The sequence below is a fragment of the Chenopodium album genome, chromosome 5, assembly GCF_948465745.1.
Source record: "Chenopodium album chromosome 5, dcCheAlbu1.1, whole genome shotgun sequence".
Taxonomy (NCBI): Eukaryota; Viridiplantae; Streptophyta; class Magnoliopsida; order Caryophyllales; family Amaranthaceae; genus Chenopodium; species Chenopodium album.
Genome location: NC_137838.1, coordinates 69614640 through 69633853, shown reverse-complemented (window position 1 = coordinate 69633853; position 19214 = coordinate 69614640). Strand labels below are relative to the sequence as shown.

The 19214-nt window shown below is 34.2% G+C and overlaps 3 protein-coding genes across 3 annotated transcripts; 1 reads left to right on the top strand and 2 right to left on the bottom strand.

Annotated features, from left to right (window-relative positions):
* Positions 1–1813: 1813 nt before the first annotated feature.
* On the bottom strand, positions 1814–4317 carry LOC145633075 (protein FAR1-RELATED SEQUENCE 5-like). The gene is made up of 3 exons (XM_081685369.1): positions 4166–4317; positions 2288–3698; positions 1814–2104 (listed from the first exon to the last, which is right to left on the bottom strand). The coding sequence occupies exons 1-3, from the start codon at positions 4315–4317 to the stop codon at positions 1814–1816; spliced, it is 1854 nt and encodes a 617-aa protein (XP_081541495.1).
* Positions 4318–6661: 2344 nt separating this feature from the next.
* On the top strand, positions 6662–11075 carry LOC145630941 (uncharacterized). The gene is made up of 4 exons (XM_081683063.1): positions 6662–7332; positions 10186–10251; positions 10377–10500; positions 10598–11075. The coding sequence occupies exons 1-3, from the start codon at positions 6676–6678 to the stop codon at positions 10434–10436; spliced, it is 783 nt and encodes a 260-aa protein (XP_081539189.1). The 5' UTR covers positions 6662–6675; the 3' UTR covers positions 10437–10500; positions 10598–11075.
* A 1252-nt stretch (positions 11076–12327) lies between these two features.
* Positions 12328–17468, bottom strand: LOC145632204 (squamosa promoter-binding-like protein 17). Its single transcript, XM_081684519.1, has 4 exons — positions 16843–17468; positions 14357–14499; positions 14127–14261; positions 12328–13076 (listed from the first exon to the last, which is right to left on the bottom strand). The coding sequence occupies exons 1-4, from the start codon at positions 17205–17207 to the stop codon at positions 12589–12591; spliced, it is 1131 nt and encodes a 376-aa protein (XP_081540645.1). The 5' UTR covers positions 17208–17468; the 3' UTR covers positions 12328–12588.
* Positions 17469–19214: the final 1746 nt, after the last annotated feature.

Below are 19214 nucleotides of genomic sequence, written 5' to 3'. Positions count from 1 at the left end.
GAGTACATATAGTACGGGTGTACATATTCGGGTAAAAAACCTAAATCCAATTCAATACAAACCGAATTATCAATTCTGATCACATACGAACTTCAAATAGGATCGGATTGATTTAGATATTTCTTTAATTCGGATTTCCGGATTGGATCGAACTTACCCAGATTCTATCCACCCCAAACCGAAAACCTAATTACAGAAGTAATCTTGAATAGAATAACGAATTTACAATTTCTTTCTAATTCAGCAAAAAACATGCAGTACTCCCGCTGTTTCTTTAGTAATGTCCACTTTCTATCATTTATTTATAGAAAAATACCGAGATAGTGGACATTCATAAAGAGACGGACAAAGTAAAACATACAATAAATCAATGACTTTACGCTTAACTTTTTATTTCACTCGTGATTTTGAATCCGTTTGTTAATATTAAAAGTTTATAAAATTTGGATTTCTTATAGGATTCGAATAATCGGATATTAATTCTGATTCGAACTTATAGGATCAAAAGATAAATTCGGATCAGATAGGATTTCAAAATTGTAAACCAAATGATATTTCGTATTTGGAGTAAATCCAAACCGAAAACCGAATGGGTACCCTTAACATAAAGTGTTGAATTCCCTAATAAAACATCAATTGTTATATTTATATTGACATAGGGAATGACAACAAACTAAATTTTTATATAGGTAAACATTACGCTGTTTTAATAATCAATTTTAATAAATCATTACTATCTCTATAAAAGCAACTGACACCTCTATAAACTGATCCTTTTACAAAACGATGCCAATCATAGAACAAAAAGTTTACATAAACTATGGTTATTTTTTGTTGTTAGACCAAATAATAGTAATATAACCCTAGAATCGTAAACCCTAAACTTTAAACCCTAAGCCCTAAACCCTAAACCTTAAACCCTTAACCCTAAGCATAATTCCATGAAGCAGTAATGATCATTATGCATTAAAGAGAATCATTTTAATATAAACTAGATCATATTGAAACTTATATAACACATACATTTATTTGACATCAACATCAAAATTCTGTTTGCTAAACAAACCCGACCAACATAATAACTTAGAAATTTCCTTCTCAAAATAATAATGGTCATAATTTCACATCAATATGCAACCGTTACAAAATTTTGTGAATTATTTGATAAAATTAAAAAATTAATTCGACTGTAACAATTACAAAATGATGCAATTAAATAGTAAGAGCTCTTGAAAATGACAAATTAACTCAATATCAATTTTCATCCCAAACGTAAATAAACATCCTTTTAACATTTACGGAGTCATATTCTATATAGTATAATCACCCCATACTTTTATAGATGTAATAATATGGTACAAATTGATAAGTAATACTATGAAATGTGTGCTGATACCCTCTGGTGTAGTTGGTTATATGTCCTTACTAGTCACAATTGAGCCAAGTTTAATTCCTGACTATACCATGTTTTTGATTTTTTGATTTATTTATAACTTAAAATACTCATTTAAATATGCTAATAATATTCAACACAAATTCACTCTTGATTACCTACAAAACATTTTATTTTCCTACATTCCATAATTAGTACTTTTATATATCAACGTTATGTCACTACACGTAATTTAAACATCTCGGGGTGTAAGTTGTGTAAGTCCGAAAATCTGAGAACCCCACCACAATATCAAAATCTTTTTTACACATCTAAGAGCATCATATTCAATTAAAAAGTATTTTCCACGTTAAAATATCATCAAAAGAATATTAACAGGATCAGAAGTATAAATTCGATTACTGATTCAAAAACAACACATCACTTAGAAAATCGACCCAGAAACAATGGATGGATGTGGGGATTGACATTCGATTGTTGAGTAGTATTCTGAGAATTCATGCCAGCATGTCTGGGAACGCCGCTGCCAAAACTACTGAGGTTCATATGTGTTCCAGGCTGTTGAAATAGTTGTCCACTTGGGCCTTGATTTAGCCCACCGTATGGGTTGTACTGGTAAAACCCTCGAGGGTCAACAGAACCATACTGAACTTGAGCACCGTTAACAGAGCTCATATTACCATTATGCTGCTGCGGATTTACTCCATACATCTGGTTTGTATCAAAAAAATATAACATTGTGAAAAGGATCATCATCCTCACCTTCATCATCAGGTTCCTATAACATAGGCATTTTTTGAAAAAATAAGTTCTAAATGATACCAGTAATTGAAAAAAAATACTAAGTACGTGTATTTCAAACCATCTGACTCACAAACAACAAAACAATTGTACCTGGCTGTTCTTCTTCTTCCTTTTCTTACTCCCTTTCTCTGAAGGGTGTTTGTTCCTCGAAGTCTGTGCCCTTCCTGAACCTCTTTTGACTACTGGATCCTTGATGTTCCTTTCTTCGGGGGGTTTTGCATTCCGTTGAAGATTTTGTTGGTTTTGCTCCTTCGGCCTAAGCCTGCGCCGGCCAAACACCCTGTTCATTGAAGGGTCTGACCAGTCTTGTCCACCAATCGTGGATCGAATACCAATTACAGCTTCAAGAGTAGCACGAATTTTGTTTGTTGCTTCCTTATACAATTGGAGTGTCTCCTCGCTGTGCATGGCCAACGATGACAAGTATTGATGTCTGACATTTATTTCGTTCTGCTTTTTCAGCTTAATAGAATCATTAGGGTCGTAGTATGACACACTAATGCCTTCATAACTCCGTACTACACTCTTCCTCCAACGATCCAGAATGTATTTCGAAGGAATAAAATCAATGTCTTCTTTCTCAATGGCACTGATAATATGTCTGCAAAGTATTCCACAAAACTCAAATAGTTTGCATGAGCATAAAAATTCACCTTTATCTTTGTCCACAGAAACCTTAAACAGTTTTCGCCGTGATTTCCACACGGGAATAGGAATCTTCTCTTCTGCCTCATACAGAACTTTACTCCCATCATTTTCTGTCCTCAACACATTTGTGTGCCTTAGACCTATCACCTCATCCCTTACCTCCATAAATTTTTTATTGGTGTACGCCTTGCTAAATACGCACTCCACAAGAATTGTGTTATCATAATGATAAGGTTTACTGTGTGATTGGAAATTCAAATCCTTCTCATCTTCAACTTTCTTTTTATTGCTTTGTTCAAATTGATTCATGAATTGCAACAACCCAGTGTTCAAACTAACGTATCCTTTAATGCATCGGTTTTGTCCTTCACTTCGTTGGGTGGATGACATCCCCGCCCAAAAACTGCCTCTCCAAAAACCTGGGGCCCAATGTTCCCTATTCTCGAACGTGTCATTGATCCAATCGTTATTTTGCAACCGATATTTTGTCACCATATGTTTCCAAGAATCCTCAAATTCTTCTATACACAGCGAATCATGCACGACAACTTTCAAATCAGCTTGTATCTCGGTAAATTTCTCTAATTTTCCTAGGTTCATGTGAGCATTCTGCAGAATGTGCCATATACAAAGCCGGTGTGGTACATCACGAAATACCTTCTTAACCGCCTTACCGATAGCTTTACACTGGTCGGTGATGATGCCTTTTGGCGGCTTCCCCATACACTGCAGCCATTGATTAAAAACCCACTCAAATGTTTCTGAATTTTCATTAGAAACTAAGGCTGCAACTAAAATGATGGACGACCCATGATGATTGCAGCCAACAAAAGGAGCAAATGGCATTTGGTACCTGAACAAGGTAATAGATTTTTATTCATTAACTTACAAAATAATTCAAAATGATGCTTTCAATTATAAACATATCCTATACATTATTAATCTAATCCTTTAAATAATGTATACACACAAATCCTGAAAGTACGGTTGTCTTAATTTATAAACAAGATTTTTTAATTAATAACCTGATTATGTAAATTATAAAACGACTCTGACGGTACCTGAACAAGGTAATATGTTTTAATTCTATACTTTACAAATTAATTAAACATGATGCTTTTAATTAAAAACAGATTCAATAAAATATTAACTTAATGCTTTCAATAATTTATAAACAAGATCAGATGTTTTAATTAATAACCAGATTCTGTAAATTATAAAACGACTCTTTAAATAGTTTGACTGTTTAATCTTAACAGTTGTATTAACCAATTTAAATCATACAAAAAACGAAACAAATCTAGTGGAGGCAGCTCTTACTTGTTTGTCAAAAATGTGGTATCAAACGAAATAATGTCTCCAAAGTCTTTGTACTTCGCACGCGCCCTTGCATCAACCCAGAAAACATTTAAAAGTTTGCCATCTCCATCTGTTTGGATTGCACTATAAAATTCTGAATTTGCTTCTGCCATTTTTTGAAAATGTTCTTGTACAGCGTCAGCATCCCCACCAAATAAGACACGTCGCCGACAATGTTTACTGCATTCCTCAAATCGCTCTTGTTAAAAGTTACATTCTGTTGTCCTCCTCTTGCAATAACAATAGAGTTTGAAGCTTTTGGTCATTGAAATTCCAGCTGAGTCGTTTAAAACCATGTTCTCATGAGCACCATCATCAATGGCCCGATAGTTCACCATAAGCCGGCTATCATTTGGAAATAGGTCATGATTATGGGACAGCTCACAATTCTTAATATACATCCAACCATCAACTGACAAACGTGCCTCAACAAAAACCTTACACCCTGGAGGAGGTCCTGATATCTTCCTTCCAGTTTTCTTTTTCCTCCTATCTTTCGTACCCATCTTGCACAACAGTCTAATACGAGACATCATGTAGTCTTTAGGCTCCTTATCCCCAACACCTCGATGATATACTCCTTTTTCACGAAACTCGTCCATTATTATACATGTTCGAACAAAAAATTCAAACCCTTTCTCAAAAGCATACATATGGCAAAACCTTGTAAATTCTTCACCGCTTGCAAAATTCATACCCACAGCTGGAGTACGACTTTGTTGTTCTTCACCGTTTGAACGATTTCGAAAATCATGTCCATTTCTAATGTTGTTAACCACATCAGCAATCTCTTCATTGTCAATGATATTAAACTCATCATCTTCATTCTCAGAATCATGTCCATTTCTATGGTCATTAACCTCCACATCAGCCTCTTCATTGCCAGTGTTATTAATCTCAACATCATCATTCTGAGAATCATGTCCATTAATATTACTATTAGCCTCCACATCTACCTCTTCAGTACCAATGCTATTAATATCAACATCTTCATTAAGATCGAATGGCAGTTCCCCAATATTATCAGTCACATCGTTTGATTCTACATCTCCGATAGAACTAACCACGTCGTTTATCACTACATTCAGATCAATGTTCAAACGAGAGGCCCCGTTTTCACTTTCCATTACACTGCCACACTGTCAAACACACAACAATATTATTTTATATGCTACAAAATATAAAAAGATACTGCATAATAATATTTTGTTTTTATATTGACTATATGACCCAATGTATAACAAAAAGATCCTATAAATAAATAAATTATTATTAACAGCATACACACCTCGATTTTATTTAAAAATTGATTCCATTACAATTATACCCAGCAACACTCCTTCAATTATATTCAACCCTCACAAGCAACAATTATAAAAACAAACAAAACCAAACACAACATAGATATCAATGTATTACTCGAAACGACTTACCCTTTCAATTAAATCTTTACATAAAACTAATTTTTACCCAAAAATCATTTACTCCGAAATCATACAATATAAACCCTAATTTATCATAAAAATCAAATTAGGAAATTTAAGCGAATTAATCCAACAACTAACAAGATTACCTGCAAATACTTGTAATTGATTGACGAAATTGATACGAAAACTTGAGTAATTTCTTCACAATTCGTTCCCTTAATCAAATTGGTTGTGTTCTTCGCCAACGAATTTTGGGGGAAAAGATGAATTGATGGGGCAACAGAAGGGAATTTTCTTTGCTTAATTGGAAAATTAATGGTGTATTACCCATTAATCGAGACATTATTTGTTGTTGCCCACACAAAAGTTTGCCGCCCACCTTCATCAGTTTGGCGCCCAGCATGAAATCTGTACCGCCCAACTTTCCCTCTTTTTTTTCCCCTTTCCCTCTTCTTTTTTTTGTTTCCATAAATACATTGCTGAGTTGGCGTTTTTTTATTGGTGGTGTACAAAAAGAATCTTGTACACTTAGTGTACCCCTAGCCTTTTACACAATTACAAGTGATTGTTATTTTTTATCTAGTAGTGGTGGACATTGAAATTTAGGGTTATTACGAGTATAGTATTGATTGTGGATTAGAAGATCGAACAAAAATACTTCAAATATTTTTACAGTTTTCATTTGTGGGACCCGTATTTTATTAAATGTTGTTGACTTATTTATGAAAATGTCTAACTGTTTTGTTGATTTATTTACAAAAATATTACTACATAAATAATTTGTGTTTATCACGAAGATAAACTTGTATTTTCCCGGCCTATAATTTTCTTAAACTATGACCTACCATTGCAACTAATGCGAAGCGGGGATACTTAGAAAGTTGGAATAGCAATTTACACCAAGTAGCGGTTTTAGTGAAAATATTTACCTATGATATTACTATTTTACCCCAAATAAACATAAACCGTTTATCAAAAAGATCCATGGGCTCGCTATAAACCTCTTATACAATCCGACACTTAACCTTTCTCAAGTTCTCATCAATGGCAGATACAGAAGCAACTGAAGCTAAACCAAAATCACCAGAACAAGAAGATGAAGATTACATGGGAGATCTCTCAAAGTTCATTACAACGGAACCTTCTCAACCTCCTAAACCCAAAAAACTCGCCCCCAAAACCCTACCCAATTCATCGCAACAACCCTCAAAGAAAAAACCCAAATTCCAATCATGGCAACACCAAAAAGAGCGAAAACAGCTAGAAGAAGATGAACAAACCCTAGAAAATCTACAATCAGCAATTCCCCAATCAAATATTGGGTTCAAATTGCTGAAACAAATGGGGTATACCCCAGGAAAAGGGCTAGGCAAGGAGGGTTCAGTGGGTCGAGAGGAGCCAATTGGGTTGGAGATACGCCGGTCGAGGGCGGGGATTGGGCGGGAGGATCCGGCGAAGGAGAGGGTGAAGAGAGAGAAAGTTAAAGAAGTGTGGAAGAAGAAAACGGAGGAGGTGATGTTGGAGGATTTCGGGGTTCGACAAAAAATGCAATGGAAGAGTAAGAGGGTTGTGATTAACTACAATAAGGCGAAGGCGGCACTTGATCAGTTGGAGAATCGGGAGCCGGCGGTTGAGCCGGCGAAGGAGGAAGGTGATGATGGGGAAGATGAGGAGGAGGAAGAGGAAGTGATTATTGAAGAGGTATATTTTATTGGAACTGTATTTGTTGTATTAGTTGTTTGAATTTTGAGCTGTGTTTTTTTATTAGCATTGTGATGTGTTTGTGTTTAATGGTTATTTTCTTGTGATGGGAAATGGTTGAATTTTGTTCATTTTAGGTTCAATGTATTCATGATTTATATTTAGTGGAGTAATTTGTGATCTTATATTGTTTGATATTGCCCAAGATTTTGTTTTCTTACAGTAATAAAATTTGAATGCCAGTTTGCAGAGTCGAAATTGCAATGATATTACAGTATCTTTTGGTGCAAATTATCGCCGTGTGGCTATCATTTACCCTCTAAATTGATGTTGTTTAGACATTGTTGTTTGCTTTTTTTTTTTATAAAATTAAATGGGTGAAGGCCTTTGAGGTTTAATGTTTTCAAGGTACTATCTGTTTTTGGTTAGGATCTGTGTTTTTCTATCATACTTGTATCCTTGTTCTATTAAGCTAGGAACATTATATATGCAATGACGCTCCGCTTTTAAGTGTACAGAAATCTTTAGTTCTGGTGAAAGCCGATGTGCCATATTGATTACCATCTTGAAGTGAATTTGTTATTTCACTTTCATAAGCTTAGTTGGGTGAAGACTATAAGTGATTTGGTTTATGTAGGTATTCTTGTATTGTATTGCTGAAATCCTTACTCGAATCTCACTTGGAATTTTTCCTTAATTTCTACACATGGAGTTATGTGAATTGTGACCGGGTTCTAACTATGACTGTTGGATCCTGAAGAATACTTTGTGAGCATATCATGTGTTGTTGGGTTAATGACATATTCTATGTTTAGTTCTGTTTTAGATGTCGAAAGGGAATGGAATAACTGATTCATTTGATTTTTCATTATTAAGAATAACAGATCCATCTTTTTTATATGAATAACTGGTTCAGTTGAAAAGAGTTTGGTTTGTGGCTTCTTTTTGTGGCTTTATACATGATTTGTAGCTGTGGACTCATGGCCCGGAGGATTAAAATTTATGGTTATATGATGATGGGGGATTTTAATCTGTGTGGTACTCTGGTGTAATTCAGTTGAAATGCATGTTAAGTCTTGTCTCCTCTCCTAAATTTCCCATCAATGTGAGGGTGTAAACTGTAAAGTGGCGGGAACCACATGCAGGGAAAGGATTTCATAGACATCAGAGTATCTAGTTCATCACTGTGAAAAAATTTCATGTCTCATGTAGTCATGTGAGAGAAATGATTGTTAGAAGAAGGTAGTTTATTCATTTATGCATTTTTTTTGGGAGTGTATCTAATGTGTATATTTGTATCTCATAGAATGGAAGGAATCATAACACCTGTAAAATCTATTGTTAGGGTTAGTTATAAATTATATAATCAGTTATGTTTCAACTTTCAAGTTGTGACCCAAAGCTTAGGGAGATTGTCATAATTTGACATTCATCATTACCAGGTCATGTCTCCAAAATATCCAATGTTAATGGATATGGTAAGACTCAGGCTGGTCTTGAGATGTATGATTTCATAAACTCATGAACAATTGGATCTGCTCTAGAAGACATAGGTTATCACGAGTAATTAGATATTCAGCTTTGGCCTTTCTTGGTTTTGACTAAACAAAGCGCCGTTGCCCGTTGTAGTGAGCTACATAGATTTTCAGCCTGTTCAAGTGCTTTCAAGCAGCATATGAAGCACTTGCACTAGATTTGTGAGTCCTAATTTACGTTGCAGGAACAATTTGTATCATAACTCAGACAACTTTGAAATTTGATGATGGCTAAGCGTGTTTTATTTTCAACGAGTTTGGTCATTTTCTGAGTCTACTTTGTTTTCACCTTGTTATTGGAAGTTAATTTGCGCCATGCTAAAATAAAGGTTAAATGCATCGTTGTAGATTAATGATCCTTTGACAATTGGGTGAGTTTTATTAAAATAATATCCCACAAAAGTAATAAAAGGTTGTTAGGTTGAAGTCATTAAAGGGGAGTGACATGATATAGTCAGGGAAAGACGATAATTAGTTTGGGACCAACCCTAGTATAGAATTAATGAATTGTATTATGACTTGGATGGAGCTTACAGCTTGTTAATAGGTGTAATGGGAAGTTAGTCCATGACTATATGGTGCTAGAAAAATATTTTCTAGTTTAGAATAAGTTTTGGCTAAATAAGTTTTAACTTTTAAGGACGAGAGTTGAATCATAAGTAAATACAATTTTCAAAAGTGTAATGGTTAAAAAAGAACTAAATTGATAATACACCCTTAGATTTTGCTCTAAATGGATTCCTGCATCTTCCTTTTTAACTCTTTTTTTTTTTTTTGGAATAGCCTTTTTAACTTACTCTTTGTTCTTGACTCCCATATATTTCTACTGACTGCCACAAGCCATGGTGTGGCTAGTTGTGGAAAGAAAAGTCATGCTCATGCCTGAAATTTGAGTATTTATTGTGTTAAATTGACTTGAGTTTCAATCTATGCCTGATGCTTGCATTTGTGACTCTTTTGGCTCTGCATACCGATCTCAGTGATCTCCTAAGTTGAATTTTTGATAAAGTGTCTATTATCATTTTTTTTTTTTTTTTGTGACAAAGTCTATTATCATTAATGAATCGTAATGTTTGCAATTGATAAAATTTGTTCACATGTAGCTGAGGGCCTGAGAGTGCTGCTTAGTGCTTACCAGGCCGCTATGATTCTTAATGTCTGCAATTGATAAAACAATGGCTGAATTTTTTTTCCCTCATGCCTCATTTATGTCTGAAATAAAATGCCTCTATTCATGGTTGTTTGGATGGTGTGTTACAGTTATTTCTTTTTTACTATATGAATTCACTAAATGACAGTTCTGGTGCATCTGATACAGGATTTGCTAGAGTTATTGGAGAAGCTTAGAGAAGAACATCGCTATTGCCTCTTTTGTGGATGTCAGGTGTGTGTCTAAATCACTCTGAGGCCTATTCAATATTAATTTTGTTACTCATTCAGTTAGAAAGGCAAACAGTAAGGTGCATAATTTGATAGCTAACCCCTGAAGTTTACCTACCTTAATTTCAGTATGAATCCATGGAAGCTCTCCTCTCCAACTGCCCTGGACTAAACGAAGATGACCATTGAAGTGATTTTTTGACAGCGTTGAGGGGCTAATGGCTGATTATGGGAATTTTCATTCATATCTTCTGTAAGACTGGGCAATTATGGATGTGACTGCAAATTCTTGACCCGTTTCTTTATGCTGGTGAAATCATTTTAATCCATTCAGTGCTGCTTTATTGCAGAAATTTCTGAAGACCCAATTCATTAGATTGGGTTTGCTTAAAATATGGGATTTCATCGTATCAATGTCCTTGCTTATTGGATAGAGGGTACACCTACTTGCTGTGGTTTAGGTGGTGAAACAGAAAGCATTTGCGATGGTGATACGGTTGACAAGACTGGATTGGGTGCTGGACTGCTGGATTGCAATCCATGTAGGCATATAACCCAGGTCGGATGTTGCCATACTTGATAATTTGGTAGTGAGTAGGCTATTGATGCATACTCATTGGGTTGCTTGTAAAATTGGAATGACTGAATTGTGCCTATTAACAGCCTCTTTGCAAGTTTCACTGTAGCTGTGCACTAGGGTTGAATATTGATGATGTTAACGTTGTAAACTGACACTTTCATGTGCATTTTAGAAAACCACTTCCATGATGTTAATGTTGTAAACTGACACTTCCAGAGTTACTAATATACTTCCTCCGTTCTTTTTTATTTGACCCGCTTTGACCTTTACACTATTCACCACATCTCCTTTAATCGTCTTTTGTGAATGATATGTAGGGAAAAATATATTCATATGATATCTTTTTTAATTCGTCTCAATAAGTAGTATCGTAATATACAACTTTTATACTACATTTTTACTTATGAAGAATTAAAGTTATTGATCACTAAAGTTTTGCATTGACAAGCGTGATAAAAGAAACAGGTCAAGTAAAAAAGAACAGAGGAAGTACTGAAAAAACTGTGTTGAGAAAATTTCAAGATACAGTTGTTCTACTACTGTGGTGTGTATCTTCTACAGAATCATTCAAACATGGGGCAGCTACAGACGACCGAGAAGGGGTAATCTGTATGACATAATTAGGACAACTGCTTAGTCACCTCATCCGAAAAGCATGCGTTAATTTTCAAGTATTTTGCTAGTTTCACAGCAACAACGCTGACAAGTGCGTCAAAGTTTTCAACTACTTCCTCTGTTTTTTTATTATTGCACTATAGTGGTTGGGTACAAATATTTTGGTAGTGGATAAAAGTAAGATAGAGAAAGATAAAAATACAAAATTGTCCATGTGACATATTGATAAACTAAAAAGTAAGTGTGAAAAGGGTATGTTGGGTATTTGTAGTGTGAACACAAATAATTTTTTTCCTAAAGAGGAAATGGTGCAATATTTGTGAAACTGCCTAAATAAGCAAGTGGTGCAATAATAAAAGAACAGATGAAGTATGTTTCTTTTATGACTAAAAGCAAATATGTTTCTAAATAAAATGAGATGAGAGTCATAACAAGTATTCGGAAAAACAAAAGATTGTCCTAACAAAATGCTTTGTTTGAGACTAAGGAGAGCTATACTGATTCTATGATGACAATCGATAGTGCTTACAAAATGGTAGTCAAGAGTAAGGCTGTAAGGTCCCATACAGGTGAAAAGGGAACTAAACAAACTAAAGGAAAGTGATTTTAGCACACCACCAATTGATTTTGGCACACCCCTTGCGAGAAGAGTATAGAAAATTGTACTCTCACATAAGGGTGTGTCAAAATCATTTTTGGTATGCCAAAATCATTTCCCACACTAAAGCATTATATAAACGGCCCTTTATAGAAGCACTACCTCTGCGGATCAAGATTCAATAGTGATTAAAGCACTTGCTTTTTAGCATCTGATACCACCATAGGTCACGAAAAAACAGATAACATATACAGAAGAGAGGGGTAGTGAGCAGACAGTGATTCAGATCAAATAGCAAAACACAACAGTATTTGATCCTTTCAGGGAAACAGAAAATACAAGCAGCGGGACAAGTAATCAGTTCAGTCCCACAACATTTGAGTCAGTGGTGCGGATAACAGTTAAGAGTATCATTCTGTTATGCTACGCGCCTAAGAAAATAAATAACCACTTAAGGATTCGGAAACAGAGAGCAGTCATCATAAAGGGCTCTACAGAAATCACAGCAGCACTTGCTTTTGCTCAGTACAAAGCAAAGAAAAGTACAGTCAAAGTGACCAGTCCACATGGTTTGTGTTGTTTGAGTTGTAAGCCCTAGAATGGTCGACATCCATGTATTGCCTTCCGCCATCTTGGACATGGTCCATCAGAAGATCACCATGAAATTGACCATTATAATGTGGTTGGGAAATCTGGCCAAGTCTCAAATGACCAGATGGCACACCATGTAAACCACAACTGGCATCATTATTGCCTTTATAACCCCATGATGAGCTGCTGTTCGGAAAGTGTGCAACTGTAACACCATGAGCTGCATTACACTGGGAGACGGGAGTTCCATCAACGTTCATCGAGTTACCTAGTGCAGTACCTGATGAACTGTTTCTGGAGCCCCAAGATTGATTTGACAGAAGAGAGAGAGCACAGCTAGAGTCAGATGAGACGCCTGTGATACATTCTCCAGAAGGGAAGGAATAACTGGACTCACTAGCTGAACCATGCAGATACATCTTCGAAGGATGATCCTCAGAGTGGCCTGTAGATGCAACATGCTAAAAAAAATGAGGCAAATTCCAATTCTACAAAATTTATTATGTTTCAGGTTATCTTAAGACAAATCCAATAACTTAACATTATAATTTTTATCCTACACCTTAGTTTTAAAAAAACAACAAATTTCAATTAATACGAAGTATATGTAAATAGTGCAAAAGTCAAAATGGTTCAAAGGGAGTACTTGTTATCTGCTGAAAGCCTGAAACTCTATAGTGAGAATTATCAAAACAATGACAATTGAAAAGATCAATCATCCACAAATAAAGAGTTTTAAAAGAATTCAAAAGTCATGAAAAATTAGCAGTTTAACTGAAGTAAATAGAAACAATTTTTCCCCTTGGAAGTAGCAAGTGAATGATTTAACTTGAAAAATGACAGCATGTTTGGTAAAAAAAAAAATGCAACAGTAGCAATTTTGTGAGATCATGCAAGGAATGTTTCATTCATGATAAATCATCTACACCACCCCAACAGAATATTACCCCCCCCCACACACACACCAGGACAGGAGATATATTATCATGGACGTCCACAAGATACATTTCATGCAGAAATTTTGAACTTGTTTCTATCACATTAATTTATAGCCTTATATCAAACTTGAATCTGAACATGAACTTATAATGATGACATGGTTACCTAATACATAGTACGCTTCGGTACGCAGAACAGGTACAAGGTCACAATACACTAGTTGGGATGATTACAAATTTACAATACACTTGGGGTTTTGTTTAATACAGTAATTGAAATCATAATACAACATGAATAATATGCCCCAAAAATATGAAGGTTTTATTGGTATGAAAGACTTTAATCAGTAGATGATACTATTAAATCAATTTATTAGTAGATGAAAGCAACAAGAGCATCAGTAGAGATTCAAATATCAGAAGCAGTATTAATTATTAATTTTTTTGAACACAACGATAAAAAAACTCATGTAACTACTAATTAGTGGGTATAAATGGGTTTTTCTTGCTAGATATAATGTAGTAGGTTCAGTGTACAGATTGCAGGATTACATCACCTGGCCACATAATGGACCTGGACTGACTTCCAGATACCTGCTCAGAGGTTTCTGAACCTGGCCACAGATCCTTTTCAGACTGCCTTGAATACGAAGAGAAGTCCAATAAAAACCCACCATTTTTGCTGGTGTTATCTGCAATGACATGAATAAAGTTTCTTAGCAAAAAAGCCATCTTCACAAGTTACAATATACATGCCTAAAAAGTCCCTAAAGTTACTATGGCTCACCACCAAAAAAGGAAGAAGAGAGACGTCCCAAACGTGATGATAACAAAGATCCAGGTGGTGGTTTTCTTCGACGTTCATTATGACCAGCAAGGCGTCTGCGACAGCTTCGTTTCCCTTGGTCAAATTCAGGAAGCCGATGAAATCTAATATAATGACCAATTAACACAAATTTGTTGTAAGAATGAAGCACCCAAGGTGTAAATTCTCTCAATTTTTAAAATTTCTTAAATACATATATCAAATTAAGCTTTGAAGTTGATAGGACAACACATAAATTGACAGTGTTACACCACTAGATCACTTTATAAAGCTGCAGTTACTCGTGACATGTTGACACTAGGTCAAAAGTCACAAAAATTGAACTTTAACCAAAAACTATTTATCAAAAGCGAAATAGAATAGGAATCAACTGATCAATTTTTAGTCTTTTTACTAGAAAACTAGACAATTTTAAAGACAGATAAAAAATAAAACAAAAACTGCTAATGCTCTAATTTATACACAGCTGTACCATTTTATACAAATTGTACTAGCCATTGCATTAAAAATCTATGTAAGGCACCGACCCCTTTTTAATGTTCACTAATGACAAAATGCCGATGTATAACTAAAAATGTACGATGAATAGTATACTTTACTAAAACGAAGGCCAACCCCAAGAGAACTTTACACCACAATCACTTAGGAACTTAGAATTGTAAACATCTGGTCATTCTCCCCAAAAACGACAAAAATTAGGTATTACTACAATTTAGAACTTAGAATACAACATTAATATTTTCCACCAAAAAACTTTATAACAGTTTCCAGCTACATAGAGAAAGAATTCTTTATTGACAAATGAATTTTGTATTTTCCTACAGATGAATCATCTGAAGGTATGTCAATCTGTCATAGTCTATATTCTGATGATCAATAACACTGTAACATCTAGATCTATATCTAATATCTCGAAAACATAAGGACTCTCTATAATAACATCATTCCTCATAGATTTTATAAATAAACTTCACCGTAGATGATACAATGGCTTCCTAATTAAGTAGCAAAGAACTATCAACTATAGTCGATATATATGTTTTCTAAGAAGAAAATACCAACACAAACCCCCAGCACCCTGTACTCAAAGATGTAAAGGAAAGAAGGCCAAGATGAATGAAATGCAAGCCACCGTTAACAAGCAACTTGATTCATGGGCATGGCCATTATTCAACTGCACATGCAATAGCTTTTTAAATAATGGAAGGACAAACATCAAAGTCCTTTTCTGAAAGGCAAAAGCACTTCAAGTTGCTAATCATAACATTTATTGGGTTGTCGGGGAAGGAGGGGTGTTCAGCAATTGGTATATGTTTTCCATTATTCCCCTTACCCTATTGTTTAAATTTGGGACACTAATAGTGGAAGGAGCCAAGAATCTGAAACAGTACCATGACAAATAAGTGTTATAAAGCCAAAGCCCAAAGGTAACTCTGACTGTAGTATGAACTCTTAAACAGCAAATGCTTTGAACATGTTATTCTTTCTGTCTTCTTCAAAGCCAAAAGCGACAAACAGAACATGACCTCCAGATATTCGGCCTCTTTAGCCTTGTCTAACAATCATTTTTCACTGTAAGCGAAACTTAAAATTCTAATTCTTATCTCTGAAAATGTCCAACCTACACAAGGATCGATCACAAGTAACGACCAATGCCTGATCTAGTCACTTCTCTCATCCTTCAAGCTAAGCAATCTCTCACAACCATTCTTGTTCAACCAACTTACCAAGATTACACTTAAATAATGTCCAAGTAATACAACACAATGTCAATTGCTATATTCTTTTCTTTTCACTCCAAATCTCCTAGATGCAACTACCAACACCCTAATAATGTAATGTTATGCTATATTCTTTTCATTCCAAATCTCCTAAATGCAACTATCAACATCCTAATAATGTAATGTCATAAATTATAAGGTATTCTTTAAGCACAAACTATCATTACCTAACCCCAGAAGAATGAAAAAATATAAAAATAAATAATTAGACCTAACACCAATACCACATAATTAATTTTTTTAATTTTAAGAAAGGAAAAAAAAAAAAAAAATACACTTCTCATCCTCAAATCACAATAATCAAATCTGTTTTCCTTATTAATTACTCAATAAACCATCAGTCCCCACTTAATCCAACAAAAATAAATTACTAATATTTATATATTAATTAAAAATCTTCAGACTTCAGAGACTTGGCCACATTAAATGATTGATAAATAACAAATTTTATGATCACAGAAAAGGACAGGTATAATTAATTAGACCAAGCAAAATCAGAAACAAACTCTAAAATTAATCAAAATAAAAACACAACCCATGATTAACAACAAGATAAACATCAAAAAATATATATAAAACTAAAATAAAAAATCAAAGAAATTGTCAAAAAAATTGATAAAAATTTCCAAGAGAGAGAAATTAATGAAAAAAAAAAAAAAAAAAAACCTGCTACACTGCTGGCAAAAACGCTGCTCAATACCAGCAACAATAACAATAGGTGATTTAGAGTGCATTCCACAAACTTTATGCCTTGAATAATAAGTCTTTGCATCACTAAGATCTGTATTACACCCTTCTACTTGACACCGTGGCGGCTGCCCGCTTTGCACCACCGCCTTTCCTCCCTTTTTCACCGGCCCACCGCCGCCACCGCCGGCGCCGGAAGACTTGCCGGAACCACCGCCGCCGCCTCCGCCGCTACCCACATCCTCAAAGTAGATTTTCTGACCAAATTTAAGACCGTTGATTGAATCAGACAACCCAGAAGAGACTGTTGAAGACCCTTCAACGGTCATGTAGTTGGAACCCATGAGAGTGAGTGAGAGTATGGTTGTTTATGCCCAATTCTTCATGATTTTGAGGAGAGAGAAAGTGGGTATATTTTTTAGAGAGAGAAAATGGGATGAATGAATGAATGAATTTTTTTTACTGGGTTTTTGTGGGATTTTAAAAAGAGTGGTGTTTGTTTCTTTTTAGTGGGGAATTGGAAAGATAGCAGACAAGAGCGACTTGTTATGGGCCATGACAACTCGAGTTAACAGTACATATACTCTCACTTTCTCTCTCCTAAATTTTTGAACAAAAAAATTTTTAAAAAAAATTAAATCTTTCAACAGTAATCTTAGTTCTTCGTCATTCAGAGAGACAAAGAACAAGTTTGCTGTGGAAGAAAATGGAAATAATATAATCGATTAATCGACAATCGATAGGTAAGGTCAGGTAAGGTAATATGATGGCACACCTTGAGTGGTCGGGGTCAATTAAAAGATTTGTACTTGACTACTCGTATGTTGTGTTATTTGTATAGGTTAAATGGTTCGTAGTTAAAAGGGTGTGTGATAAAAATCGACTCGAATCTAATGTAAAGAGTTACACCTAAAAGTCGAAAAAGTTTGGCCAATTGCTCCGAGCTGTTTTTTGTGTAAAGAGAGAAATAGAATCAACAATCAAAAAAGTGTCGATAAATACCAAGATTGTACGCTTTAGCTTTGTTTATTTTTGTCGTCCCTTTAACTTGTTGATTTTGTCAATTGATTTTTTTTTTTTTTTTTTTTTTTTTTTTTTATATTTCCAAGTTTGTAACTTTTTCAAGCAGTCGTTTGTTTGCTTTTTTATACTCTTATTAACTACTCCGTACTTATAAAGTGGAGTAAATAACTATAGAAATTCACTAACAACATATAAAGAAAATTAAAAAATAAATGTCCGAAGTATATAAAAATATTGGAGGTTAGACAGTTGGTAAAAAAGATGAAAATTTGTGAAGAATTGAAAATGAAAAGAAAATCAGAAGATTTTTGTACTTTGAATATGTGCTTTAATATTTAAATATGGACTAATCTATTATATTTTATTAAGATGAACTAATCACTTCAATTAATTATTACTTATAATACTTAAGGACGTTATGGTAATATGGTCCCCTCTTTCCCACGGAGTATGATTTTTTTAAAAAAAAATAAATAAAATGATGTAGCATTTTTTAAAATCCGCATTTTTATGGCGATTTTTATGATGATGAAACTCAAACTGGAAGATGGAATTGAGTTTCGAATTTAAGCTTTGTTTTTTCTCATCTTTGAATTTTAAGTTAGGATAAATTATAAGAAAATGATAAACATAGTCTAGGCTTATGTATAAAAAGATAAAAAAGAAAATATTAAATATAGTACCTTTGTTAAATATTAGTTGCAACTTTGGAATATTTTAAATTTCACAAATAATACACCAAAGTTGTAACTAATATTTAACAGATGTAGTAAATTAACATTATTACATCGATTTGCGTGTGATTTGCAATGAATTCTCAACTTAATTCCATTTTCATTTAAAAAAATATATTTATTGCTTATATATAGCCCTAAGGGCCTATCTCTTCAGCTCCAATCAGTTCAGATCAGTTCCTAATTTCCTTATCTCATAAAATATTTAGTTCAGCTGCAATCAGTTCAGTTAATCAGTTTTGACCTTAAGGACTACATATATCATTACCCTAAATTATAGGAGTATTAAAAATTTTAAGTTAGATTTCGTTTGATTTGACATAATACGGCCTCAATGAAAATGTTTTTTTAAGGGGGGAAAAACAAAATTTTAAAGTAGTTTTCAATTGTTTTCTTCATTACTTCACATAAGAAAAGTTATGGAGAAAGAAAATGGAAGTGGAAGGATGAGGATGAAGGAGACAAAAAAAATGGAGGTAATGAGGTGAAGAATGGAATTATTGTCCACCATTGAAAAACTAATTTTTAAATATTTACAATTTAAACCAAACACCCAAAAAAAAAAAAAAAAAAAAAAAAAAAAAAAAAAAAAAA

Excerpts from the sequence above, each read along its gene's own strand:
- LOC145633075 (XM_081685369.1), bottom strand. The coding sequence starts at position 4,317 with ATGGCAGAAGCAAATTCAGAATTTTATAGTGCAATCCAAACAGATGGA. Across the intron at positions 3,699-4,165 it reads ACCACATTTTTGACAAACAA|GTACCAAATGCCATTTGCTC; the intron begins GTAAGAGCTGCC and ends TACCTTGTTCAG. Across the intron at positions 2,105-2,287 it reads GGAAGAAGAAGAACAGCCAG|ATGTATGGAGTAAATCCGCA; the intron begins GTACAATTGTTT and ends GATACAAACCAG.
- LOC145630941 (XM_081683063.1), top strand. The coding sequence starts at position 6,676 with ATGGCAGATACAGAAGCAACTGAAGCTAAACCAAAATCACCAGAACAA. Across the intron at positions 7,333-10,185 it reads AGGAAGTGATTATTGAAGAG|GATTTGCTAGAGTTATTGGA; the intron begins GTATATTTTATT and ends CATCTGATACAG. Across the intron at positions 10,252-10,376 it reads GCCTCTTTTGTGGATGTCAG|TATGAATCCATGGAAGCTCT; the intron begins GTGTGTGTCTAA and ends CCTTAATTTCAG.
- LOC145632204 (XM_081684519.1), bottom strand. The coding sequence starts at position 17,207 with ATGGGTTCCAACTACATGACCGTTGAAGGGTCTTCAACAGTCTCTTCT. Across the intron at positions 14,262-14,356 it reads CTCTTCTTCCTTTTTTGGTG|ATAACACCAGCAAAAATGGT; the intron begins GTGAGCCATAGT and ends ATGTCATTGCAG. Across the intron at positions 13,077-14,126 it reads CAGGTCCATTATGTGGCCAG|GCCACTCTGAGGATCATCCT; the intron begins GTGATGTAATCC and ends TTGCATCTACAG.